Source organism: Melanaphis sacchari, unplaced genomic scaffold, assembly GCF_002803265.2.
Source record: "Melanaphis sacchari strain LSU unplaced genomic scaffold, SCAv2.0 Contig11_pilon_pilon, whole genome shotgun sequence".
Taxonomy (NCBI): domain Eukaryota; kingdom Metazoa; phylum Arthropoda; class Insecta; order Hemiptera; family Aphididae; genus Melanaphis; species Melanaphis sacchari.
Genome location: NW_020270469.1, coordinates 7,329,278 through 7,357,177, shown reverse-complemented (window position 1 = coordinate 7,357,177; position 27,900 = coordinate 7,329,278). Strand labels below are relative to the sequence as shown.

At 29.3% G+C, this 27,900-nt stretch overlaps 3 protein-coding genes across 7 annotated transcripts in view; 1 reads left to right on the top strand and 2 right to left on the bottom strand.

Annotated features, from left to right (window-relative positions):
* Nucleotides 1–162: 162 nt before the first annotated feature.
* Nucleotides 163–9,837, top strand: LOC112604407 (chondroitin sulfate proteoglycan 4). The gene is made up of 21 exons (XM_025353437.1): nt 163–414; nt 487–793; nt 860–1,171; nt 1,236–1,563; nt 1,634–1,948; nt 2,010–2,276; nt 2,397–2,594; nt 2,810–3,034; nt 3,140–3,322; nt 3,396–3,548; nt 3,628–3,860; nt 3,914–4,139; nt 4,892–5,155; nt 5,259–5,504; nt 5,572–5,831; nt 5,980–6,292; nt 6,376–6,624; nt 6,685–6,933; nt 6,992–7,187; nt 7,247–7,812; nt 7,913–9,837. Exons 1-21 carry the CDS (start codon nt 345–347, stop codon nt 9,779–9,781), a joined length of 7,029 nt encoding a protein of 2,342 aa, XP_025209222.1. The 5' UTR covers nt 163–344; the 3' UTR covers nt 9,782–9,837.
* A 488-nt stretch (nt 9,838–10,325) lies between these two features.
* On the bottom strand, nt 10,326–24,435 carry LOC112604234 (calcium and integrin-binding family member 3). The gene is made up of 5 exons (XM_025353177.1): nt 24,182–24,435; nt 20,335–20,369; nt 13,353–13,470; nt 11,882–12,029; nt 10,326–11,124 (listed from the first exon to the last, which is right to left on the bottom strand). The coding sequence occupies exons 1-5, from the start codon at nt 24,230–24,232 to the stop codon at nt 10,907–10,909; spliced, it is 570 nt and encodes a 189-aa protein (XP_025208962.1). The 5' UTR covers nt 24,233–24,435; the 3' UTR covers nt 10,326–10,906.
* Nucleotides 24,436–26,328: 1,893 nt separating this feature from the next.
* LOC112604161 (myocyte-specific enhancer factor 2-like) overlaps nt 26,329–27,900 on the bottom strand; it is an 83,318-nt gene continuing 81,746 nt past the window's right edge. For 4 of the 5 annotated variants that reach the window (XM_025353063.1, XM_025353062.1, XM_025353065.1 and 1 more), the window contains 6 exons: nt 27,675–27,842; nt 27,483–27,612; nt 27,189–27,421; nt 26,952–27,115; nt 26,660–26,883; nt 26,329–26,579 (listed from right to left, as the gene is read on the bottom strand). In XM_025353063.1, coding sequence (XP_025208848.1) covers nt 26,467–26,579; nt 26,660–26,883; nt 26,952–27,115; nt 27,189–27,421; nt 27,483–27,612; nt 27,675–27,842 — 1,032 coding nt within the window. In that variant the 3' untranslated portion in view covers nt 26,329–26,466. The remainder of the gene's footprint in view (nt 26,580–26,659; nt 26,884–26,951; nt 27,116–27,188; nt 27,422–27,482; nt 27,613–27,674; nt 27,843–27,900) is intronic. The other variant, XM_025353066.1, reaches the window with a different exon arrangement.

Sequence of the window (27,900 nt, the reverse complement as noted above, 5' to 3'; positions counted from 1 at the left end):
CCCATAGACTACTATATAGTATAAGGCTTGTGATTACACCATACAGATATTTTGGTGGGATTTCGTATTTCAACGTTGGTGTAACTGATTTCACGGAAGTCGAATTGTTGTTATCACGTTCGAGTGATCTGAAAGAGGACTGACGAGTGATTAGAGAAAGGGGGGCTAAATTTAGACAAATTAGTAATTAGTTTAACAGAAAGTGAATGAGTAACGAGGGGTGAGTGTTATGGGCGTTCTAGGTATATTTTTAACTTGTGCCATCTGCACCGATTGTTTCCCGTCAGCAAGTCTCTTCTCTTCAATAATGTTGTTAAAAGTGCTTTTTTAATGATTCCATTAAAATGTTTTCGATAAAATGCAGTAATTTATTGTTAGGCCTCTGCGTCGTACAGCTTTGTTCATCAGAGATAGGTAAATAATCGTCTATAATGTGTTAAACAGTGTGCCAGTATACATGAAATTACGATTTGTATTTTTTTCCAGCATCGTTTTATGGATCTAGTTATGTCAATGTACCTTATCAAGATGCTAAAAGTACGACAGAAATTAGTTTTGCTTTTCGTACGAAACATTTGGATGCTTTCCTGTTTTTGGCTGCTGGCAAAACAGACTACTGTTTTGTCCTGTTGGAAGCTGGTAGACTAAAGGTAAAGATTAATCTCGGAGCAGGAGAGTCGGAGATATCTTCACCAAGAGGACTTAGACTTGATGATCTTAACTGGCATCTGGTTAACATATCGCGGAAAGAAGGAGATTTGAATTTGGCAGTTGATAAAATACACATTGTCAGGTAAATAGTAATTGAGACTTTATAATTTGTTTTACAATCGAGGTATACATTTTTTATATTGTTTAGAGAAAAACTGCCAATTGGATTCTATGAGCTGAATATGTATGGTGGTTTGTACATTGGCGGTCAAGGAGATTTTTCTGAATTATTCTTAGGCCATACAAATGGGTTACGTGGTTGTCTACGAGATGTTCGTTATAATGCAGTACCAGATGTTTTGAGTAGAGCACGATGGCGAACTGGTAGAGCCGATGCTCATTCAATATCTTGGGGTTGTGTAAATGAATTTGATGCACCAAAAGAATCAAGTATATCATTTCTTGAAGATGGTGCTTATATGGCTATTCCTAGTATATTAACATCAAGAACTAATGTCAAGTAAGCATGTATGAGTACTACAATAAGTACTATAGTACTTATGGAAAGTTTTTATGTTTATAAGGTGGCAATTTTCCATAAAAACAATATCTGAAATTGGATTGATTCTTTACAATTCTAAAAAAAGCTCAACATTAAGTAGACATAGTGGGAATGTGGATTTTGTTGGTGTAGAACTTGTTGGTGGTAAAATACGTGTTGCTCAAAATTGGGGTTCTGGTGTTACTGAACTCTATTCTGATGTTACTATCAATGACGGAGTTTGGCATTCTATTAATGTTGCTATGGAAGCTGGTGGACTTGATGTAACTATTGATGCACCCAAACATAGATATCGTTTGGCATTAAATAATTCAGCTCTACCATCAAAACATTTAGATCTTTCAACTATTGTAAGTAAAAATAAAAGTAATATAATTTTTTTTACTATACTTAATATATTTTATATATTACATATTTTAGTTGTATGTTGGTGGACTGGAAGTAAATATGAGAAGTGGAGCATTAGCTTCTGGCATGCTTTCAGCAGGAAATAGTTTTAAAGGATGTATTCGAGGAATTTCAAATGATGGACGTGCACTTGGTTTACCAGATGCATTAGATACCTCCAAACTCATATCCCGTTGTGTTTGGTCATACGCATGTACAGAAAAACCTTGTGTTCATTCACCTGACATTGGATGTTCTCAAGTTGGAATAAATTCCTTTAAATGTGTTGGATGTGAAAATCACAATGACCCACAATGTGTTCGTCCTGAATTTGTTCAAACACATAATGTATATATTAAATAGTCTAGTTTTTAAAATAAAAATACTTTAATTAATTAATATTTTACAGGCAATGTTAAAAGTTCCGTTACCAATTTCTATTGAAGTGTTAACTGTAAACAATTTAATCGTAGTTGAAGGTTCTACAGCAACTCTAACTACATCAGTTATTAGTTTGATACTAGATTATAACCATTATGGGGTTCGAGAAGCAGGTGTTCAATTTCATATTGTTCAACCATATGCTAAACATGGAAAGTTGAATATTGAGTCTTCTAAATCATCTACTGGGATTTCAATCTCTACATTTAACATGCTCAATATTTTAAAAAATGAGGTAATGTATTGTTAGTTTAATCTAAAAATGTATTTGTAACTTATTTGATGACCATAATATCAGGTAGACTTTATATGGTACCTATAATCTAGACTACAATGATTATTATTATTATTATAGGTCTTTTATGTTCATGATGGATCTGAAAGTACTCAAGATTTTATAACACTTGATCTTGAATTCACATCTAATGAAGGTTTATTGCTACCAGATTATTTACAAGAACGACAGAGATTTATATTACCTGTTAATATAACTCCAGAAAATGATACACCAACTATTCGTATACCATCTGATTACAATTTTATTCTTGCACAGGTAAAATATTTATTTTATTAATTGACTTACTAGTTTATGCTTACTTATGTTGTTTGTCTAATTCTGTTGAGTTTTTTTAGTTTATACTTAGTGTCTTTGTGAGTTGCATGCAGTAGCTACTGATTTTTTCACTTTGCATTTTTTTGTTGTTGAATTTGTAAGTAATTTTAATGTATCGTTAATGTTTTGTTTTTAAAGTTGTTGATTATTTCTAGGGTACATGGAAAATGCTGGATAAGGATAAAATAGTAGTAATCGACCGGGATTCTAGCCCTGAAAGACTTATTGTATCTATAATGAATATTAGTGGTGGTTATTTAGATACAACTGATAATCCAAATGTACCACTAGAAACATTTACCGTTGCTCAGATGAATAATGGATTTATTGGTTATAGACACACTTCAAATGAAACTGGTCATTTTACTTTTACTCTAAAAGTAAGTATTTACATTAATTTTATTATAAAACAAATAATTTGATTACATTTCTTTATTAGTTAGTTCATTAATTTAATTCAATATCTATTTAAATTAAATTCTTAGGTATCTGATGGTGAAAAAGAAAGTGCCATTACATTGATACCTGTTAATGTTTATAGTTTATCATTGACTCATGTTCAAAATACAGGTGCCATTTTAGCTTATAAATCATCTGTTGTAATTAGTCCTTCTAATTTAACATTTGTAACTAATGCTGATGATCCATCCCTTGAGTTGACATTCAAAGTAAGAATTTATGAATTTAAAAATCTATCAATTTGTTTATGCTTATATGATATAATATATTTAAATTTACTAGGTTGTAAAACATCCAAAATTTGGAGCACTAAAACTAATTGACGGGGAACAAGCACAAGATAAAATTACTGTATTTACTAATCATCAATTAGAAAAGAAACTTGTCAGTTATGTACATAATAGTGAAGGTTCTCCAACAAAAGATTTTTTTAAAGTAAATATTAATATGCCAATATTATTACTTAATACTTATTAATGATAATTATATTGAATGCTTGATGTTTTATTTTTAGTTTGAAATATGGTCTGGTCAAGTAAAATTAGGTGAAACATATAAGTTTGAATTTAATTTTGTTGAAGTACATTTGACTGTGGATGTCTTTGGTCCTTTAAAATGGCAGGGGTCTAGTGAGACTGCAGTAAAAAGTGATTCTATTAAAGTACAAACCCATCCAATACTTTTACACCCAAGCTCCATCATTTTTGAATTAACTAAAACTTCACACACCGCTTCATTATACTTAAGGTTTGTTTATATTCATTGTTAAAACTTGTTTTTTTACTAAAAAGTATTTTTAGGAATAAACCCTTGGTAGACGGTGAAACATGGACTCAAAATGATGTAGACTCTGGTCTTCTGACATTAAAACTTCACCATGACACATACTCTGCTGCCACAGATTTATTTGATGTAAAAATAAGTGCACCTCGCTGTCAACCAATAGTGTCTAAGTTGTTGAATTTTGAATATTCACCAAGTCCATTATTGGTTCAAGCAGTTTCTGCTTTTATTCATCCTTTAGAAGTAATTATTTTTACATTTTTAAGCAAAATAGTTATTAAGTATTGATATTTAAAATTATTTTTTATTTTTTAAAAAGATTTAAAATGTATGTCATTAATGTATTTTTAATTAGCAGAATACAAATAAACTTTTTCTTGAACCATTTTTCATTTAAAAATGTAAAAATATGTAAACATGAGTTATTTATTAAAAATAAAAATTACAGTTAAATCTCTAAATAGCAGATACTCTAGCTGAAATTTTATCCATTATTTAGGGAGTTAAATTATTTTACTATAAGTTTGAAAATCAGTTAAATACTTAATTATCAATGATTATTGATTATTAATTTCAAATTTCTGTTTTTTGGTACTCTTTTTTATTTTCAGCCCAAGTTTTATAAAAAGTATTTTTATTTCTTGACTTAAAATATTTTTAACTTTACATAACATTTTAAAAATTGAACATTCAAGATGAGATAATTTTATAATAATTAATTTTATTTAACAGTGTAAACTTTTATTTATGTAATCCATAAATGTTTTAAATTTATCAGAAAATTGATCAAAATCAATAGTTAAAGTTCCATAAGTATGGTATGTTATAATGAATGACATATTGTGAATCTTGTTCTGTTCATATGAACAGTAAATTGAAATGACCAATGTTTGTAAAAAGAATATACTGTCTTTAAAACCCATGTCTTGAAAAATAAATTATAAATCTATCTACTATTTTTATCATTATATTGCAATAATTCTAATTTATTTTAGGTTGTAGAAGGCAGTTCATCTCCATTGACTGATAAACACATCTCAATTAAATGTGTTGGTGTAAATCAATTACGTTATGAAATTTTATCTGGTCCAGAACATGGTTATTTACATTTATTGATTAATAATAGTACAGTTAAAAATGTAACTGTGTTCACTGAAGATGATTTGTATGATAGTACATTGTCTTATTCACACGATGGATCTGAAAATAATTGTGATTATTTCAAATTTTTAGCTACTTCAAAAAATGCTAATTTTCAAGTTTTTTTTTTTTTTTTTTTTTTTTTTTTTTTTTTTTTAATTGATATACCTTAATGTTATGTTAATAATATAAATATATATATATGTGTGTGTGTGTGTTTAGTATGTTGGTCAAGTTAATATATCTGTGCAACTAATCAATGATAACCCTCCAAGTTGCATGACAGAAGAAAATATACGTGTAGTCACAGGTAGTGATAGAACTATAACTAATCATAATTTACAATGTCATGACAAAGATATTGATACACCAGTTGCATCGTTGATTTTTACTATAAATTCAATTTCAAATGGAATTATATTAAATACTGCTAATGATCCATTTACAACAGTTATGAAATTCACTCAAGTATGTATTCTTTCCCTAATAAACTTTTTAATAATGTCGTACTAAACATTTTATATACTGTTTTCAGGAAGAAGTTAATAATGGAAAATTGATTTATCGTGATGAGTTTTCAGCTGATACTAAACAAAATAGAAATAGTGTTGTGGAGCTTGGAGTATTTGATGGAAAACATTCTATTGATCTTAAACTTCAAGTTGAATCTTCTCCTCCATTTATAAAAGTATTAAATAATTCTCAGTTAATGTTAAGACAAGGAGGAGCTGCTACTATAACAACTAATCATATTTATGCTGATACTAATTTAAACATACACTCTGATAAAATTAAGTAAGTGTATAATATATATGTATAAACGTGGACACTTGCTCTTTCTTCCTACCCCCTTCTTTTATCAAAAATTAATATAAACTTGTAATTTAATAAATATTTGTGAAATTGTCGGAAATTGTATTAACTTATTATTATTTTATTTTAGCTATCAAGTAATAAATGGCCCTGATCAAGGAGAAATAGAGCTTGGTACAAACCTTGAGCCTTTAAAAACTACTATATTTAGTCAAGCTGAACTTGAAGCTGGGCATGTACGCTACCGTCATAATGGTGATGTGGAAAGTGTTCGAGATAGAGTAACCATCCGTGTAACTGCTGGTAGTACTGTGTCTAGAGAATTAGAATTTGATATAAGGCTTTTACCACAACACTATTGGGAACCACTTGAAGTTACTAAGAATTCTCCAATAATAGTTGATGAGTCTACCACTATTGCAGTTACCAGACAATATCTTGAAGTAAAAAAAAAAAAAAATATATAACGTTATTAATAAAACTTAATTTTGAATTTTTTTGGATTTTTAATTAATATTAACTTTAGGTAAAACAAGATATGGTGCCACCTTCAGATATTATGTACTTGGTAAAAGAACCCCCACATTATGGTTATTTAGAAAAAGAATCCAATGAAGAAGACCCTGGAAATCCAGAAAGCAACCATTTAACTACATTCAATCAAAGTCTTATAAATAGTGGTCACCTTTACTATGTTCAATCAACCATGAATCAAAGTACTGATCGATTGGTCGTTGATATTACAAATGGAGTAGTTTCATTATATGGTCTTGTTGTAAGTAATATTGCCTTTAACGGTTTCTTAATTTTACAAATAAAAATTATTTTTTAACAGATAAGTTTTGTGATTGTGCCAAAAAATGTATATTTAACAAGCTCTCAGCTTAATGTTATTGAGGGAGGAAATGTGACTTTAAGCGCCGACACATTTCCAGTTATGAGTTCTTATTACACAGATAGAGTATCTCGATATTCATTGGTTAGTGCTCCAAACCATGGGCGTATTGTACGAACTACTGCTGACAGTTTTGATCCAACTATAGACTATTGGAGTCCCAAACAACTAGCGAGATCACAAATAATGGTAAATTAAAATTTTACTCTTCCAAAATATATATTGACTAGTTAATTTTTTTTTTCAGTATGTTCATGATGGATCTGAGAGTACTGACGATAGTTTTTCAGTTAAAGTAGGAGTATCTGATGAGAAAGAAAGTGCTCCAGTTGATATAGAAGTTAAAATAAATCCAGTAAACAATCAAAGACCATTGATTACAAGAAACACTGGTATTAAAGTTTGGAAAGGTGGAATTGGGCTCATAACTTCAGATAACTTGAGTAAGTCAACCTAAATATCAATTATATTCATTTTTTACTAAAAAATTGTGATATTCTAGCTGTTGAAGATAAAGACACGGATGTTTCTAACTTGACTTTTATAGTATCATCATCTAGATGTGGTCATGTAATTATAGAATTGCAACGAACTGAAAAATTTACTCAAGCACAAATTGATCAGAGTATTGTTTATTTTCAACACTCAGGAGAATTTTGTGATGGTGAATTGGAACTATCAGCTACTGATGGTCTACATTCTACGGAGGTTGTACTATTTCATATAATAGCAGAACAAGCCTCCGTGAAAATTTTAGTCAATAACCCTCTGCGGGTATTTCCAATGCTTGGACGTCAATTGACTATTGACCATTTAATGGCTCAATGTGATGATCCAAGTTATCAGGTTACTTACATTGTAAGAAATGCACCAAGATATGGCATTGTGTCTAAAAGTGCTTCATATGAAGATTCAAATCAAATGGCAATTACAAATTTTACACAAAAAAACATAAATGAATCAGCTGTGTGGTATCATCATCTATCAAAATATTTTTCCAGTAACACTACCAATGATATTTTTACATTTGATGCCATGTGTGAATATGCTATTCCAATTACTAATCAAGTAAGTCTGATAAAACCTAATTATCAAAATCATACCTCCTTCCTTTACAATTCATACAATGTTATTATTATTATTATTATTATTATTATTATTCTTTTAGACTTTCAATTTAGAAATTACTGTATCATCTGGTGGTCTTGAAGAACTTTTAATTGGTGATAAGACTAGAGAACTTGTGGTTAAAGAAGGAGAATCAACGATTATTGACTTAAATACTACTGCCATTTTAACATTTTTAGTAAATAGCATTGGCATTAGATCGCCAACTATCAAAATTGAACTCACAAATGAACCTAAGCATGGTAATGTGTGCCTTGATGATGATTGTGATCGACGAACATTTTCCCAGGGTCATATGCGACGTAATCAAGTCAGATATGTACATGATCATTCAGATACCTTATCTGATAGTTTAGAATTTTCCGTTTACTTGGACATTGATCCTACTGCTGTCCCTTTATGTAATGTCACCATTCCAGTAAGCATCATACCTGTAAACGACCAACCATTCTTTTTAACTCAGTCATATCCAAATTTAAGACTTGTTCAAGGACAATCTGTAACATTGACTAGATCAGAACTGTTGACTGAAGATCCAGATACACCACCTGAACAAATTGTTTATGACATTGTAACTGGACCTGCCTACGGTACTATCTGTTTGGCTGGTATTAAAAATTCTGTTAGATTCACTCAAGCTGATATTGATGCTGGCGAAGTAGTTTACAAACACGATGGTCAGTTGAATCCTACTACATTTTATTTTCGAGTATGGGATGGTCAGTTTAATCCAGTCTATAAAGTCTTTCAAATATATGTCATACCTGTTACTCTGAATGTAACTGTGTCATTACCTTTGCCATTACTTCAAGGAACATATGAAACTGTAGTGAATGAAAAATTATTCCAAGTCGAGACAAATGGAGACAAGGATTCTGTTGCTTACAATATCTCAATGAATCCTAGGCATGGAATTGTCTATGTAAATGGAACAAAATCTAAATTATTTTCTCACAAAGATTTAAAAGATGGTAGAGTAATTTATAGACAGACGGATTTGACCTCTGCAGCAGATGCATTACGATTATCTGCTCAAATGCATTGTGAACAATCTCCTATAATTAAAGATTTGTGGTTAAATATCAGTGTTGAACCTTTGGTGAAAACTGGAGCGTTTTATCCTCTAACAGGATTAAAATCACAACTTGGTGTCCAAGTTTTGAATGCTGAAATATTAGCAAAAACCACAAGTTCTGATCCAAAATACAAAATTTTAAGAAAACCAAAGTTTGGAAAATTGAAAAAAATTGTTAGGCGGTCAGGAGACAAACAAGTAATTCGTGAAGTTGATGTTACAAAATTTTCACATGGAGAAATAGCAAGTGGAATAGTGTATTTTGTGGCAAAAAAAGTACTAGAACCAGTAGAAGACAGTTTTCCATTTTTATTAACAGCAAATGGTGTTCAACCAGCGATTGGTGAATTGCGATTTCATGTATCTGTGGCTGAGCCACCTTCTACTACAACACCACATTTGCCTACTACCACATTTAAGTATTCCTTAACCTCTGTCAGCAAAAAACCAGATATTGTAGAAATAGCGAGACCAAATATGAGTGATGACTATTTGTTATGTGTTGGGTTCATTATGGCTGTAGTGGTAGCGTCCCTTGTCATTGTTGTTCTTATAAGGTGTAGATCCAAGAAACGCGCAGAAGAGTTGGATAAAATGAATCCCATGCCTTTACCTTGCCCTCCTGATGATTTAATGACCACGTCTCCTAGAATGGACAAAAATGAAAATCACGGATGTAAAGTAATAGCTTTGGGTCCACCAGAACATACTGAACCAGAGACTGATTTTAATATGAGATATCCATATGGTGCTGCTGATGAAGAATACAGTAGCAGTGCTGATGGTACAGAACAAAATAATCCAATGCTTAGAAGAAATCAATATTGGGTTTGACGTAAGTAGTTAATAGTATCAAACTATTATTTATTAAGTTAAATAAATTTAAATATATAAATAATACATTTTTTAAACTATTATTATTAATTTGTATAATTATAAACTTAAATTAATTGTATAATTTTTTTTTTTTTTTTCATCTTGATTAGAGTATTTAAAATCTAGTCTATAATATAATGATAACCCACATTTCTTAATGTTGTATTGCAAGTTAATCTTATTACTAAATCTTTTTACTTCCATAACAGCTAATTATTTTAACTATAAGTGACATTATTTTAAGGGCATGTAACACATTAAATTAAGCTTATGTTAATAAATTATGTACTTAAATACAAAAAAAAAGGTGAGGGTAAGGTATTGAACAAATTAGAACAAATCGAGATGGAATTAATACCTGTAATTTATAATCCAACTTTTATATTATTTGATATTTATTAATCAATATTTTTACTTTTAAAACATCTCATGTTTGAATACCTTTATAACATAATTGATCACATAATTGACTGATTGTTTTAATAAAATAATTAGTTATTAGTTGTTTGATTTGACTAGAAAAAAAACAAAAACGTGTTTTAGTATTAATCGGTTTATTATTGTACTTAAAGAATGGTAACAAGAGATAAAATCATGTTATTGACAATTTTTTTTTCCATTTATGTAATACTGATTATTTTATACATTTGTGTTTCTTAAATTTTTCATATCCAGTCACTGAATTTGTATTTAATATAATTTGCAAACGCAGGACATTTTTACTATAAGAATTTATCATACCTCTATATTGTTTGTTCCCTTGCAATGTGCTACACTAAACTACGAGCCAAGAAATTATTCCGAAAAGTATTTAGGTTACCTATATTATAGTTATACACTTGAAGTGTATCAACTTTCTGCCATTAAGTAATATTAAACACATTTATTAAATCTCGAGCGCGTGTCCTAAAATGTAATTATACTATAGTTTACCAATTATATGATATGTCTCAAAGCTCAATTGATTATATCTTAGTTTTCTTATTGTATATACTATTTTTAGACTAATAAAAATAAAAGTAATAAACGTAAATATTTCAAGTTTTAAGTGATTTTTAACTGTCATAATTATGTGACGTTTACCTACACTCTAATGTGAAAAGTGCCCAAAAAATCCGGTGCTCTAAGTATAACATGTTCAAATTCCATGAAAGACAATTTGCCGTCGCCGTCTACGTCTGCTTCTTCAATAACTTTTTCGCATACCTGAACAATCTCTTCAGCCGACAGTTGGCTGCGTGTCAACAGCTTTAACACTTGTTCAAGATCAGCAGGTCCAATGTGATGGTCATCGTCGAAATCTATACAATCACCACCGTTAAACATAACAATATGTGCTACAAAAAACTTCGAATCGTTTACAAATTGTAATTAGGTAGGTATATTAGATTTAAATATTGGTAAAAGTCCAAAAAAAACTTTTGCGGTAGCGCATCAATGGACCAAATGTTGTATATGTAGGTATGAATCGTACCTATTGGCTATTTATAATATAAATCGTATACATATATTGTGACACCATGTTGGAATCCTTAACTTGAAAACGTATAATTTCGATGATTTATAACATTTTTACAAAACAAATTATTTTTTTTTATTTTCATAGTGATACTTTTTAGGGTTTTCTCTATTTTCAAATGATAACTATATAATTTAAATTTGATTCTTCTTCGATCTTCGGTGAACACATTTTGAAGATGTTAGTGTATAAATATTGGATATTTCCGAATGAATAAATTTTTATAAAATTTAAACATAAGTTTTCATGAGGAAGCAGAATAAACAATAGTGTACTTAATATTAGTAGGTATACTATCATCAGTATAATATCTACAGAACGTATATTCTATGTTTAAAGTACTTGTAAGTTATACCTATTTAAAACACAATTCAGTTTATTGTAACGTATATTCATTAACAATTTTAGAATAATGCAGGTAATAATGTAAGTAGGTACTAGGTAGCTTCCGTAAAAATTAGAAATTCTTAGTCTAGCTGTCAAAAGTATACCGTAAGTATGATTATATCAACATCGAATATTAATAGTTGTCAACTTACCATAAATCTTAAAAGCATAGTACACTTTGATTTGTCTTGGAGCCTGTTCGCTAAACACTGACAACAAGTCTAAAAAATCTTCAAAACTCAATGATCCATTACCTTCTTTCGAGAATACTTGGCATATGCGTTGTTTAAAAGGGTTTTCCTGCAATAAAAACCAATTTTGTAGCACAATTAGTACAAAAATCGTATATGCCACACGGTATCATCAATAAAATTATGTATAGAATAAGAAATAAGAATTAGGCCTAACTATAGTCATCGCTAATCAAGCACAGGATCTAGCCAAGTCCACCAGGTCTTATTTTTTACCTAATTTTTACTTGCAGTGGCGTCATTTGGGGATAAGCAGTATAGACATTTGTCTCTCCCTTATTGATAACAGATCAGTGTCAGACTATTTATGGACCTCAAACATGATTTGAGGTAATAACCTATATCTTAAGATAGTTAATAAAATTATAGCGTATATTTCTGAATACATTATACTTCAGACTAAAACCAACATAACTATAAAAAGACAATTTTTTTCAAAAATAATAAAATCATATATTTTAAATATTAACATTTATATAACAATACTTACATAATGTGTCATTGTTATATAATATCTTACGTTATATTTTTCTTATACAATTTTAAAGGACGACGCTAAATTTTAATTGTAAATTTAATACTTTTGTAAGGAGGCCCTAATTATTTGGTCCCTGGACCCTTGATTTTTCTCCACGGACCTATATTTAATGTATCATAATCGTTGCTCACCTTTTTACTTAATTGATTTATACGCTGATTTTTATATGACTATTATGACACTATTTTATCATTACAGCAGCATTATATGGCATAATTATTATCGGGCTGGGAATAAAATCGTCTTAAAGCAGTGGTTCTCAATCTTTTTAGGACCGTGACCCCCCAAAATTTGACATGCGACCCACAGTTTTAAAAACGCTGCCTTAAAGTTTTAAACAATAGACTTAAAATGCATTAAAAAATTATGGTTACGATAAAAAAATAAATAGATTTATTAAATATTTAAAATTGAATATCATACATTATGCGTTAGCAAATATATTTTTAAATTATATTTATTATAACAATATGAGCTTTGGTTCATACAACGAAAACGTCATGGATAGGTGGATTCTTAACCCTGCGTGATAGGAATGATAGGTTCACAAATTAGATAAAGGTGTTGCTGCAGCAGTGAAATTAATAAACACATTTTTTAAAACTGAAAAAAAAATAAGAAAGTAAATAACTACGAAATATGCATTAAAGATAGTTATATTTTAAATGTAAACAATGTAAAAATAACGTATTTTTCCTTCCTATAGTAATTAATAAAGACGAGCACATTTATTTAGCAAAATGATTTCAATAGGTAATAACTAGTGGGTACCTCATTAATCAAAACATATCTTTAAAAATAAAATATAATATGAAAAAATATATCTTAGAGTACCTTGAGTTCTGGCAACTGTTCGATTCGTTCCTGTGGCACTCGTATTTTCACTGGTTCGTCCCCAGTCATTTTCTTAGGCACCACTTCAGGACAAATTGCTCTATACCTTTTGTACACTCTTTAAAAACAAAATGGAACTAAATAAAATGTGTTAAGCCAATTAAATTTTTTTTTATTTCACAAAAACCCACGTTTTAGCAATGCGTGTGTACTTACAAATTTACAAAACCACAATAGTGGAGTTAACGCTACAAAATATTTATTTAGATTCCTACTCCGAGCGGAGCGATGAATATGTTAATATATCAATTCGATTTATAGTAATATAATAGCGTAAAAATAAAATTTAATAAAGTGAAGCCAAATTTGAGCCTTGAAAGGGACTAGATCTTGAATAATAAGGCCAGGTCTGACGAATTCTTTCCTACATTTATAAGTGCTGGAGCCTAGAAAATATAATCACTTATCAGATACAAAAATTAAATTTACGCTATTACCGTTCTACTTATCTTCGGACCTAACCCGGAGGGTTCTCAAGGTCGTGTATTCGAAAACTTGATTAAGTAGGCAGTAATATAAAATTTATAAATAAACTATGATAATAATAAATAGATTATGCAATCACGCCCCTTACCTGATTCGTAGCTATACATATTTTATGCTTAGGTTTAATGATTTAACACCAATTAAAAAAAACTCTAGACACGCAAATCCAAAAAAACACAAAACTTATGGGGAGGGGGGACTAATAATCATGTATTAATAATTACTAGTCAGTAGTCAATATTGTACGATTAGGTACTGCTGTAATTGTAATTTATAGTATCTACCTACTTATTGAAAGTTAACTATATAGACACGGTTTTTAATTATAAACATTTAAGGTTCAAAATAAATTTGTTGAAAAAACGAAAGCTTGCAAATTATTATTTTTAAGCTAGAAATGTATAAAATCTTTAACTTTTGATGAGGGTTGTAAATTTAACACAGAATTTTTCTTTAATAGTTCATATTGTAATCAAAAAAATTTAATAATATATACAAGCACAATTTTTTATAGACATTTAAAGTTTAAATTTAAGCTATTTAACATTTAAACGATATATAACGATCTTAATTGTTTTCTTATAACTCAGAAAAAATTATTAATTCTTAAAATTGTACGAAGGTATAGGTATACTAAGAATTTTACTCTATACACGCTATTATATTTTCAAATGCAATATTTTGGCAAAAATTAATTCAACCTATCATTAATAAAGCACCAGTATAATAAAATAAAGTCAATTAAAATAGAGAATTTTAATAGGTAGCAACATCATAAAACATATCATGAAATATACTAAGTAATATAGACTAACAGACGGCTGTCTCCGCTCACTACTCAGGATCGTTCTTCTAAATAAATAATATTATTAAAAATCATTAAATTCAAATTTAACACACTTGTTACAATGACCTATTCGATATTCACTACACAACGGAGTGATACCCACTTGCCCATCTTTAATCTTATATATATACAAAAATATATATATTATATATGTATAGTAGGTACCCATATTTATTATACCTAAGGAATTTTTTGTATTATGCTAAGTGTTATCGCCAACCAGTACCTACTAGAAATTAAATTTTAATAAAAAATGCTCACGTATTATTTTTTTTGTAAATTTATGAAAAAATGCTTATAATTCATTGTTAGTCTTTGTTGTTTTCACGAACCTTGTACAAATTTTATATTATGAAACAGAAGAAAAAGCAAAAAATCTTTTAAATATATATATAATAACAAAATCTAAAGTATGAAGATTTCATAAACAAATTACCAACTACATTTTAGTTTTCATTTAAAATGTTTAAACGAGAATAATTAGTATACATCATTGACCACTACGGTTATGAGTGTTATGACCAACCTCAAATTTACTAACTTGAATCAATGTAAACAAATCATTTCAAAAATTTAAATAGGCTAAAAAATGTTTGTATTGACATTAGTATCAAACTGCTTTAAACAATAAAAATGTTTTCTTATTTAAGGAATCCTTTAAATCTACCTGGGCTTCTATATGACCCATGTCCAAATACAAACTTTAAAAATATTGAACTGCCTTTTAGTACAGATAAAATAAAAAATCAAGATATTTTTGGCTTATATAGTTCCATAAAATCTAAACCTGCATTTTCATTCTACTTCTTTTAATCGAAATTTAATGATAATTGAGTCCTGATTTGTATAAGTACTTAATAGCTATTATAAACAACTACTTACAAGTTGCAGTAGAAATTTGTTTAACCGTCACTCTCTGTTATCCATCATCGGTAACTGTCGAAAAAATAATAGTTAATGATACGATCACGATAAACTCATCGCAGTTAGGTTATAGGTTAGGTTCAGAAAAAGTTTAATCGAATGTGTGCTGTCATCTGAAAATGCTATAGGTATTAAAGAATTTTGGAAAAAATACAACATAAAAGATGCTATTTTCAATGTTGGCGCAGTGTATGTGCTGATCTGACTGAACCGAACTTGAAGAATAGGTGAAATAAACTATGGTCTGAAATAATACCATAAAAATCTGAAGAAACTAAGACTGTTAGTGTAGAAGAAATTATACAAATTTGTAATGGACTAAACAGTGAAATATTTTCAACAAAAGAAATAGAAGATTAATTAGAAAGTGATTAACAGGATGGAGAATTTGAAATTTTGAATAATGAACAATTTATTTTTAATGTCACTGCCATTGAAGAAGAAATTTGCATTAGAAAATTCAATGCTTGATTTAAAGCCACCAACTAGCCTCTCAGAAGCAGAAGTGATGTTATCAAAATGCATTGATTGGTTTAAAATGCAAGAGGAAGCAAATGTAACGTAGATCTTACTTTTTCGAAACACTCGAAAAGCTCATGCCTAAAAAAAAAAAGATATGACGGATTATTTTGTTTCGTATTTTTGAGTATGGTATTATTCTTGTTATTACATATCATACATTATTAGTATTTATTATTTATTACATATTAACTGTATCAGCAAATCACGTTGTAAAATATATACGTTAATTGAAAAATTTCTGAAATGAAAAATAATTAACATAATTATGCGTATGTAGTGGCGCTAAATCTATACACGTAATGAACTTTTTATTATTGCTTCATAATATTTATAGTAAAGGGCGGATCGCGTTTAGATTAGTTAGTAAAAATTACTATGCGTTTGAGTCACGATATATACATTAATACATTGCAGTTTTAGCAAATGATTTCAAAACATTGTAAAATGTAAAGTAATGGTGTGATATATATTTTTTAATATGCTGTAATGCGATTGACAACAATGTGTTTCCAAATAGTTTAGGACATTATACGTATATTAATAAATACATATTTTTAAATCTTAATTTATTTTAACATTTATTTTTCGTAAGCAATTTAATTATTTTCTTATCTGTTTAATATCTTAAAAATATAAATAAATATAATAATTTGTGTACAGGTTATGCGTTTATAATATATAGTATAGTATATCTATAACATTTAAATGAGTAGTGATTTAATATTTTCTAAATGTCTGCCTAAATGATTTACTTAATTACAATTCATTATTTTTTTATTAATTATATAATAAATATATCATACTTTTTATTATGTTATGTGTGCTGCAGAGGCCAAGGTATACATAATCACGTAGGTATACTAGGGCTCAACATTTTATATTGCGTTATAATTAAAGACCGGATTTTGCATAAAATGCATGTTGTTATTTTCAACATCATATACATGCAGTCAATGAGTGTCCACAAATCATTACTTGATTGATTAAATATCAAAATTTTATACTGCATATTTTTGCATATTCTGACGTTAATGCATGATCTGCATATTTTTGCATATTTTAACAAAAACCGTACAAATATACAAATAAAAACATAGATTATAGGTACGTTTATATAATATTATAATATCAAATATTTTACGTCTCAAAGAATATCTCAAAGGCTCCGTATAAAATTCAATTATATAAAGAAATGTTGCCAATTACACATTTACTACCGCAGCCAATAATTATCCGTTGGGGTACTTGGCTAGAGTCAGCCTTTTTTTACGCAGATCATTTTGAAGAGTTCAAAAATGTGATTGAAAACTTAGAAGATAATACAAAATGCATTCAAAATTGTAAATCAATTTTTAATAAATTTAATGTAAAATATGATCTTGCTTACATTAAAGCAAATTTTTTATGTATCGTTGAAAGTATCAAAAAGCTTGAAACCTCTAATTTGTCCCTTGTAGACTCAATAAAAATTTTAGAACAAGTGGAAAACTCTGTTAATGAACTTCCTACTAGTGCAAATAGTACAATAATTAAAACAAAATGTAAAAACGTTTTGAATAAAAATAAAGGATTAATGGTTTTAAAAGAAATTTCAAAAATACTTCAAGGTGACAGTGCTAATTTCGACGATTTATCTGTTCCAAATTATTCGCTGGATATAATAGCAAATTTTAAATATGCTCCAATCACCAGTGTTGATGTCGAACGTAGTTTTTCATCATACAAGTACATTCTTACAGATCGCCGTCATAATTTCACGGAAATAAACATGGAACATACTTTGATAACTTATTGTTTTTCAAATTAATAATTTACTACCTTCAATAAAATTGTTCGTACTTTTTTCCTATTTATATCAGTATATAACCAATGTATCTACTATTTAATTTTAATAAAATATTTTTTACAATATATCAATGTTTAAAAATTAAATTACAATTTAACAAAAAATTAAATTTTTGTACTATATTATACATGTAACTTTTTGTTTATGAAAAATGTAATAAAATTAATAAATAATTATCACTGCAAAATTAAAATCTAATATAAAATTGAAATTTTATTTTGCATGTTTTGCATTTTTTCCTTGCATATTTTGACTTTTTTTAGTGCATGTTTGCATGCATATTTTACAATTTAAAATGCATATAAATCCGGTCTTTAGTTATAATGGTTAAAAATATTATTACAAGTTTTTTTTACTTGTTAAATTTCCTGAGTCTATCTTTTTACATTTTAATGTCTAACACAATTATTATATTATTTTGATTTCATCCATTTCGTTACCTATTATTATTGTAGGTATATAATTTTAAGAGGTAAAAATGAAACGTATTTACGTATACAACGCTGCAGAGATAAGTGACCGTAAAAAAATCAAACTTTCCCAACATAAAGATGACAATATTATCTGTGTTTATATGTTGGATATAAATATATAATAGATAAGTCAACTAGGTCAGTTTACATATACATTACAAATTATGAAAAACTAAATACTTAAACGGCTAATAAAATTGAGTGTATTATTGTCATCTTTGTGTTTGCAAAGTTTGATAATAATCTTATACGATTATTGTAACACAAATGAGAGTTATTCTGGCAAAACATATTTTAAACAGAAAAAATGGGTGTGTTACGTACTCTCAAAGTATAAGAAATATTATTTTTGAAATCTATAAATGAAAACATCATACTTTTATTGTCAAAGCTATTCAATTATTCTAATGAAAAAAAATATATTGTGTTTAATTAATGCATTATTCAACTAGGTGAAGCAGTAGACTGTAATCTACCCCAAGTTTCTTTTTTTTTGTGTGAGCGGAAAAAAGACAATGTATAATGTATATTTCATACTCAGGTATCGACGTATCGTGTAATCATAGTTAAAGGTAGGAATATAAACGTAAGGTGATCAAATATACATATTGGGAGCTATATAACCTCGTCATAAATGTGTAATATAATATGATAAGTTCCCGATTTTAATAATTGAACATTCTTTCCTAAACATGCCTAAGCTCATAATTACTAAATATCTATCTAGTTTTGTCTAGATCCACTTCTGGAAATAGAGCGCAAGTTTAATCGTTTAATATTTATTAGTGCTTTCGATGAAAAAATGCGAATTAACTCCAAGTACTATGTGCGTTATATATTTCATTAAAAATTATAATGTAGGTAAACATAATACAGAGTACAGACACAATATATATTATACATTATACAGATCATTTTTACTTTTTAATTATATATTAAAAACAAAAACACATACATAAATTGAAGTAAATAATAACATGAACTCTATATATCTAAAGCCTTTAAAAATATATATATTTATAACCGGTTTTAATTAATCAGAATATTTATGAACGCATTTAACCGGTTATTTAAACTAAAAAAAAAAAAAAAACCATTAAAAAAATCGTTCAGGTTCAAATCCTGCCTACAGTAACACTATGTTTGAAAAGAAAACAATTTTTCTTTCTTTTCGTAAAATCAGTAAGCTTCTTACGAAAAGAATTTGTTCAATCGTTTTACAACAGTTTCAAAAAGAATTTGTGTAGACATATTATAGTAGAAGATTATAATAATATTAAATATTATGTCTCTTATTGCCTATTGGCGTTTGTCTATAATTAAACAATTAGGCAATACTTAATATAAATAATAAGTAATAACCAATGAATGTAATTTATAAGACAAAAATTAATCATGTACTGCAGTAGTACAGTACTATTAGTGTTCTTAGTTTTATTTTTATATTAACCACGGTGCTTAACAATAACACGAATAAAATAATGTTATTGCTATATTTATTGATTTAAAAACAACGTTTTCACCTTTCCTCTGATGATTTTAACAAATACTATTTACATATGCAATATGTTATACAAGTATAAATATTTAAAAGTAACAGTTATATTATTGAATCATTAAAGAAATTATGATGAAATACAATTCACAAATGTTCAATTTTTTTTAAAATCCTCTTCAACTTAAAATAAACACGTGTGGTAGTAAAAAAAATACTACACACACATACACAAAATGAGGTACATATAACGCAAATAATGATACACGTCATCTCCTGTTTGCACACATGTGCACAGGAGCTGCTGTGACTACCGCTATATTACTCACCTAAGTATTTCCTTCCTGGTAAAAAATGTGCAGTCCTGTAAACGGAAGAAAAAAATAATAAACACACATTGTGGTTTCCGGGTTTAGCTATATAATATACGATGGAATGGTAGAAGTCGCAGGCCCTTGCGGCTCCGCAAAAGAATTTTTTTTTCAAACTAAAAAATGATTACGTTGATGTCGTGTGTCGTGAGTGTTAACTCTCACCTATACACACACACACACACACAAACGCGCGCACAGCAATGAATGATACGACGACCGAATTACGAGAATAAAAATATGACAAATACATTCGATTTTAGTCTCTCCGTGACCCGTGTTACAGACAAATATAAATTGTATTAATATATTATTGCTTAGGTTTTTTGTGTTTTTTCGGCACAAACCACTATTAATTGACCCAACCCACTCGGCATCTCCGTATAGACAGTCATGTATTATTTATACACCGAATGGCCATTTACATTGATAATAATCATATTACACAGGTATTATCTTTTGTTTGTTTGACCTTCAAACTCAAAACAAAATTACTGTTCATAGTGCACCCGGTCCCTCAAAAATTTAAGTGGCACTAAATCACGTGACATCGGACATGTGTTGTCCGTCGTGATTTTAATCGAACGACAACGGACAAATGTACAATATGATTCTTATTGGTATTCTTAAATTTTGACAAAATTATACACATTATTGATTATTTATTTTATTATATATTCTGGATGTTTCAATAACAATCATTTAGAAATTATTTGCTCAATACTTTTGTTTGTATGATAGGCGATAGCTAAATAGTCAATTTCAAGTCAATCCTAAAGTGACAACGGCAAATATTATTTGATGATAGGTATTTATCAACTATCAGACATATTATATTCTGAGGGTGGGGTAGAACCACAAGACTGTAGAGTAATTAATGCATTCTACCGAGTATAAATCCACGGTTTTTTTTTTTTTTATTACGTCGTTCGTGATTTTCAATGTATACTATATTACCGTATTACCATACGTATAATGTTATACAGAACCCGGTGAAATATGAAAACAAAATAAAAACTGTCAGGGGTCAGCGAACAGGTGGTTGTGTGGGAGTGTAGACAGGGAAGGATGCGTATTGGACGAGCGGCATAATGAAAATATATGCCAATACATTGTCATTGAGCGGAATATACCTACCGATTCGGACAGGCGTCGATTGCGTACTCACTCGAGTAGATAATCACCGAACACACGAGTGATGACGAGCGATTGGCGTTGTAATTATTAAATATTAATTGATCACGACAATGACAGCGTTCGAATTGTTTTCCGTCATGACAAATATTTCGTAATTTAAATATAATATAATTTGGCACGTCATCGATCAAAACGTCTTGTCGGTTAATATACACACAAAATCTAGCAAAGTTTCAACTGAATATCCGACGTTTTGTAAAACCTAACAGTTAAGGGACGCTACCCTCACATGTCTTACTAACATACAACGTAACAAATTTGTTTTCAATAGAACTAGTTGTGTGTCATAAGCTTTAATATTAGTGTGAATTGATCGATTATCAAAGTTAAAGGTAAGAACATTACCTGTAAGATGTGAGCATTGTATATATTACAAATTAAAAATGCCCATTTCTAGCTTAAAAATTAAAATATCGAAATAAGCATTAAACACAGATTGAACTATAAAGTCCCATTTGATGTCACATCGAACAATTTCTATTACATTACTGCAACCATTATTAAAATATATCCTTTGCATTACGAACAAACATGGATTGCCGGTCGATGTTTCGTCCACCTTGCTACCATGGCACACGAGTTATAGTATGGTAAGTAGAGGGGAATCAAATAAATAACTAAATTTACACATCCTGTAATATTGGTATAATAATAACCTAAGCGTATATAACGTTTAACGAGTGGTCACAAATATTATGTATGTGTTTTAGTGTTTATATAGATAGATACCGAAATTAAAAGAATGTATTAAATCCAACAACCACGGTGATGTTATATTATCAAATAAATTGAATAGTTTTCTTGGAATATTTTTGGATTTGCTACTAGAAAAAAAATAATTTTAAAAAACTCGCTCTGCACCGCGTGTAATAAACATCTCTTCTCTACGAAAAACTGTCATCCCTCCGTGTAATGCTCATGCAGTTCATCGACTCCAAATCGAAAAAAACCGTTTAATATACATTTATACATTATAATATTACCGTTTTTGTCACGTTCTACATTTAAATAATTTAGTGGTTCTCGGAATGGTCCAGTCTCGAAGAAACTAAGTCTAAAAATAACATAGCCGAAGGAAGATACGTATAACTATAGTTATAGTACATTTATCAACACACACGTTTGATTTTAATCTCGCGTTCACGGTCTCCATTATGGTGTGCGATGCGCGCCCGACATTCGACGTTACCATATTCATGTACTATGTATACAATGTAAAATCATGTATTCTAATGTTTGTCTGACCCACCCGACTATTGGCCGAGGTTTTTTCTTCAAATATGTAGGCCCGACACAAGTCAACAGTACCTTAATGACTCAATAATTTCTTGCTATGATTTTATTTTAGTTTATTTTTATCACTTATATAACCTACTATAGTACTGAATACTGATTATATTAATTATTTATTTGGAATATTGTAATTATTTATACTAATTTCAAAAAACAATAAGTATTGACTCGACGATATTATATTTTAAGATTTGGCAAAGTAATCATACCCGGAATATTTGCACTTGCAATTATTATCCAATACATTTTTGTAAACTCTTGTACCTACTACTTGTAGTATTTGTATTTTCCTAGTTTTGAGTTAAGCTGATATTTGTCAAACACATTATTTTGTAAAGTATTCGAAAAATACCTACCCAACATTGCCAACTAAGCCTATGTCTTTAATTATTTATATACCTAATTCAGAGGTTCTCAAACATGTTTACTCTAGTCCTCATCATGAAACCCGTATATTTGGTTATAATTACTAATAATTACGTCTTCTTAATTTGTATTGTAGGCATCTAATACTACTTTTAAACTTATATTAATTATTGTTTAAAATATTTATATCAATTTATCGCGTTTTAAAACGAGTAATTTTATTAGTACACGACAAATACGAATAATTAATTTTACCAGCGTGCAATATTTTAATATATTAACTACACCTTTTTTTTTTTTATGTCTACCGACTACGATCTTATGATTGCCGCTGAATATATATTAACCTGAATCCTGAATCCTATGCTATATCGTCTGCTGCAGAAACGTATGATGAAAACTATAGGCAGCCGATTCTTTCTCTCATCCAATAGGTTAATTTTTTTTCTTTCTAGGTACAAATAATAAACTATCATAAATATCTTGAACCGTAATTGGAATATTATAACTTACCTTTAAAAATACAATAAATATTGACTATACATCGAGTAAGCACAGATATCTGCCCCTCCTAGTGAGTAAGGTCTGATGCGCTAAGATGAAAACGTAATATTACAGCAATATATTCCGGTACAATTACGGCCCACTTAAACCCCTTCGAAACTGTATCCGGTTATGTAATTGGGGATGGCGGGGTACATGACCTGCTCGTCGCACTCACTCGTTACATAATACATGAAGATATATATATATATATACTATACATACAATTAAGTCGATGAAACGGGGCAAGACTGTAAGAGTAGCGTACCACGACGAAAACAAAACACACAGGCACGGAGGAAAAAACCTGAAAACCCAATCGACTGTCATATCGGCCGAATGTGTGCGTAAGACCGTACAGCGCCGACAAGGAATAATCATATAAAAGCCGTTATTTATCAGTCACCTGGTAGTCTTCGAGCTGCGATTCGGTGAAAGTCATCGCCTTATTACCCATAACGTCGCTGCCGCCGCCCGTGGTGGACTACACGTCGTGTGGTAAGGAATCTGCGCTGCTGCAAGAACGGAGAAGATAACCATGCACCAACCAGCGCAAGTTTTAGATCGAGAGAACAAATATAATAATTTGTTAGAAATATTAATGTTGGTATGGAAGAGCGAGAGCCGGACCGACGCTGGTGTACTGTAAAAAACAAACGAGTATCCGAACGGGCTTGACGATAATAACAGCAAACTCCTTCGAAAGCGGTAGGGGCACCCCTTTACTGCATAGACTGAAGAGTGAAGTCACGCGACGGACAGCCTTTTTAATACTTTTGATTTTTCAACAACTGGGCGGAATGTGCGCGACGAACACACACACGCAAGGAAAAATGTAATTTTCGATGTTATGGGTGTGGTGACCAGTGACCACCAACTGTCTAGGCCCGTTCTTTAGACCATTTTCACTCAACGAGATTAAAAAATAAATCGTCAAAATTTAGTCACCTATTACTCGTATGAAAAATAAAAAGGGAAAAATTATAAAACACATAATATGATAATATAACCTATATTTTTTGGCAATCAATATACAAATGATAAACAAAAGGAAAAACAAAAAAAAAAAAATAAAATAAAAATAAATCTAAAATAAAATAATAAAAACGGCCTGTAAACATGATTTTTTTGATTATAACTTAAAAATTTGTACACAGTATAAATTATTTTATTGCACTTTCGGCCTTGCCATTTTTATAAAGTACTTTATGTTAATGTTAGCAGAAAAAAAAGAACAAACAAACAATACTAAAATAATGCTGGGGTACACAAATGTTGGTCAAACTAAAAAATAAAAACCATTGTGCACTGTTTGATTTATACTTAAAAATGAAAAAAAAAATATATAACAAAATGAGTAATTTTATTTCTATTTATATATATAAATAAATATATATATATTATATATATTAACAAACGCTCTAATATGTTAAATTTACAATCAGTACATAATATGAATATACAACAAGTGTTAAGAAATAACGAGAAAAATAATGTGTTGAAAAACTAGAAAGAATAAAATAATATTCGGTTGAACCCTTTAAATAATTTTAATTTTGTTTGTAAACTTTTCATAAACGAACCCTGTATTATGTTACAATGGTCAAAAATATAAAATAAGTAAGCTCTCAAATAGAATTTCAATGAAAATGTCTGCCCTGTGGTCATCATTGTTACGTTTTATACATATTAATCATATATTTATATAGAAAATTGAGCCTACTAGTGTGTTGCGAGAACAGTACCTACTATTATTTATAACAAAACAATTAAACTAAAATCAGGTAAAACATAGTGCTGACTAAAATATTTAAATGGCACCAAAAAGTTTACACATAGCACCGCTTACATACTAAACATAATAATTTCTTTAAACATTTTCACATTTTTTTTCTTTTTACAAAAATATCAACTAACTTTATAAATGGTATACACTTTTGTTAATAATTTTGATTGAAAATAATGGCCATGAAATTGCACTTAAAAATATAACTTTAACATATTATTATCATACACAATTATTAGGTATCAAAATCTTATACAAAACAAAAACCTAATATTTTTAAAGAAATATCTCAATACATGTACTTAAAAAGGAGTTGATTATTATAATATATATATATATTGTATAGTTTTTATATCTACTATATATATGATAACACAACAATAATGTACATACAATTTGCATAATTTTAATTTTAATTTACTCTCAAATGTTATTTAACAAACAAAACAACTAATTTAAAATATGTTAGTGTAATTTAACAACAATATAATATTTACTTAGTCTATCAATGAATTTTGGCCGATATAATCAATTTTCGTCTTATTGTTTTATTGACTAGTAAATGTAGCCTACATTCTATTGTAACAGGACTAGACATTAACGTTTTGTAATATGTATTTGGATCAACATATTATCATATCTGACAAAATAGAAGTAATAAATACAAATTTATTTACAAATGTTAAGAACATAGTCGAGATATGTTATGGAATTAACAATGAAAAATGGATAAAAAGAAAAGAAATTTTCAAAAATAATTTAGTTACTTAATGTAAGTCATATGTTGTCCTGAATAGAGAGTAGAAGTCATGCGGTCCATAAGTATAAAATAAATAATCTTTATGTTCAAAAAAAATATTTTGGATGAAGTAGCAGTGTGATGTCATCTGTACTTAACAATTTAGTCATGTTGGCCAAGTATCACGCAATCTTTTTGGTTGCGGTCCTCCTTCAAAGTCATGTCTTGAATCTACTAAGCTCTGGTTACTGGGCAACTGTCCGCCTAGTATAAAACGTTCTAGTTTTAAAACAACAAAATAAATGATGAAAATACAATTACATATTATCAAGGGAGATGAAAGTAAATGAAATGTTTACCTGTGACTGACAAGTGATGGGACGGTATTGAAGTGTGAGCATGTGGTAAAGATAAATGACTGATAGAATGTGAAACAACAGTGTTAGGTGCTGTTCCAGAGGTTGCTGAAGACGTATGGTGATGTAAATGTGGTGGTGAATTAGGCTCGCTTTTAATGCGGACGGAATTTGGTGATGGTGAAGAAGGTGGTGATGAGTTTGGTACTCCTAAGTGAGACATTCCACTAGAACATACAGTTTTTTTTTATATATACATAATGCGATCAAATTATATTAAAAAATAAAAACAAACCTGTTGTGTGCTAGTTGATTTGACCAATTCAATGCTGATGAAAGACCCATGTCAGTAGATGTAAGATCAGTAAAAATACCATGATACGAGCCACCCAATCCAGGTGTATGGAGTGCTACAACTGGTGTGTTTAGAGAGACAGATGGTGTGTTAATGGAGTTTGCCTAAAATATGAAAATAATTTATTGTTTTATTTAATAAATTTCAAAAACACAAATTATAAAAAATAATAAATACATTGTTATCTTCATGATGACTAGGAGGAGCATTGGGCATGACTATACGTAAATTGGGTCTAGGTGAATGATGTCTAGGTGGTGGAGTAGCTCTATTAGAAGCATTTAAGGCTTTGGGCGTAGGTGATGGTGACATGACTAGTTGTCCCGGAGAAGAAGGTGAATTGACTAGTGCAGGCGATGAAGATGCTTGGTATCCATTACTCATTTCCAACATACTACCAGGAGGATAAACTAGAAAAAAAAATACAATAAATAATAATTTTGATTCGTTATCACATATAAAATGACTAACCAGAATCAGCATCAGACGACGATGGAGGCCTTGGGCTAGCGTTGTGTTGCAGTTGTAAATTTCCAGAATCATTATACATGTTGTTTACAGGCATAGTAGTTGGAAGTGAATAATTAGCACTTACATTATTCTAAAAAGTTATTGAAATTATGTACATAGATTTCATGGTTTTTTGCTAGACAAAATAATTACTCTGGCCATTCTTTGATGTTGCATTAATAGCTGGAACTCTTCATCGATTTTACTGTATTTTGCTTCAGTTCTAGGTGTAAGTTGGTATGGTCCTTGTGTATCATCACAACTTCCATCTGGACTCTCGGGGCTCAATGCACCACCTTTAAGTTCTTTTTTGTTCAATTGCTATAAAATTTAAAAAAATGCATAAGATTTAAATAATTAATAATAGTTAATAGTTAAT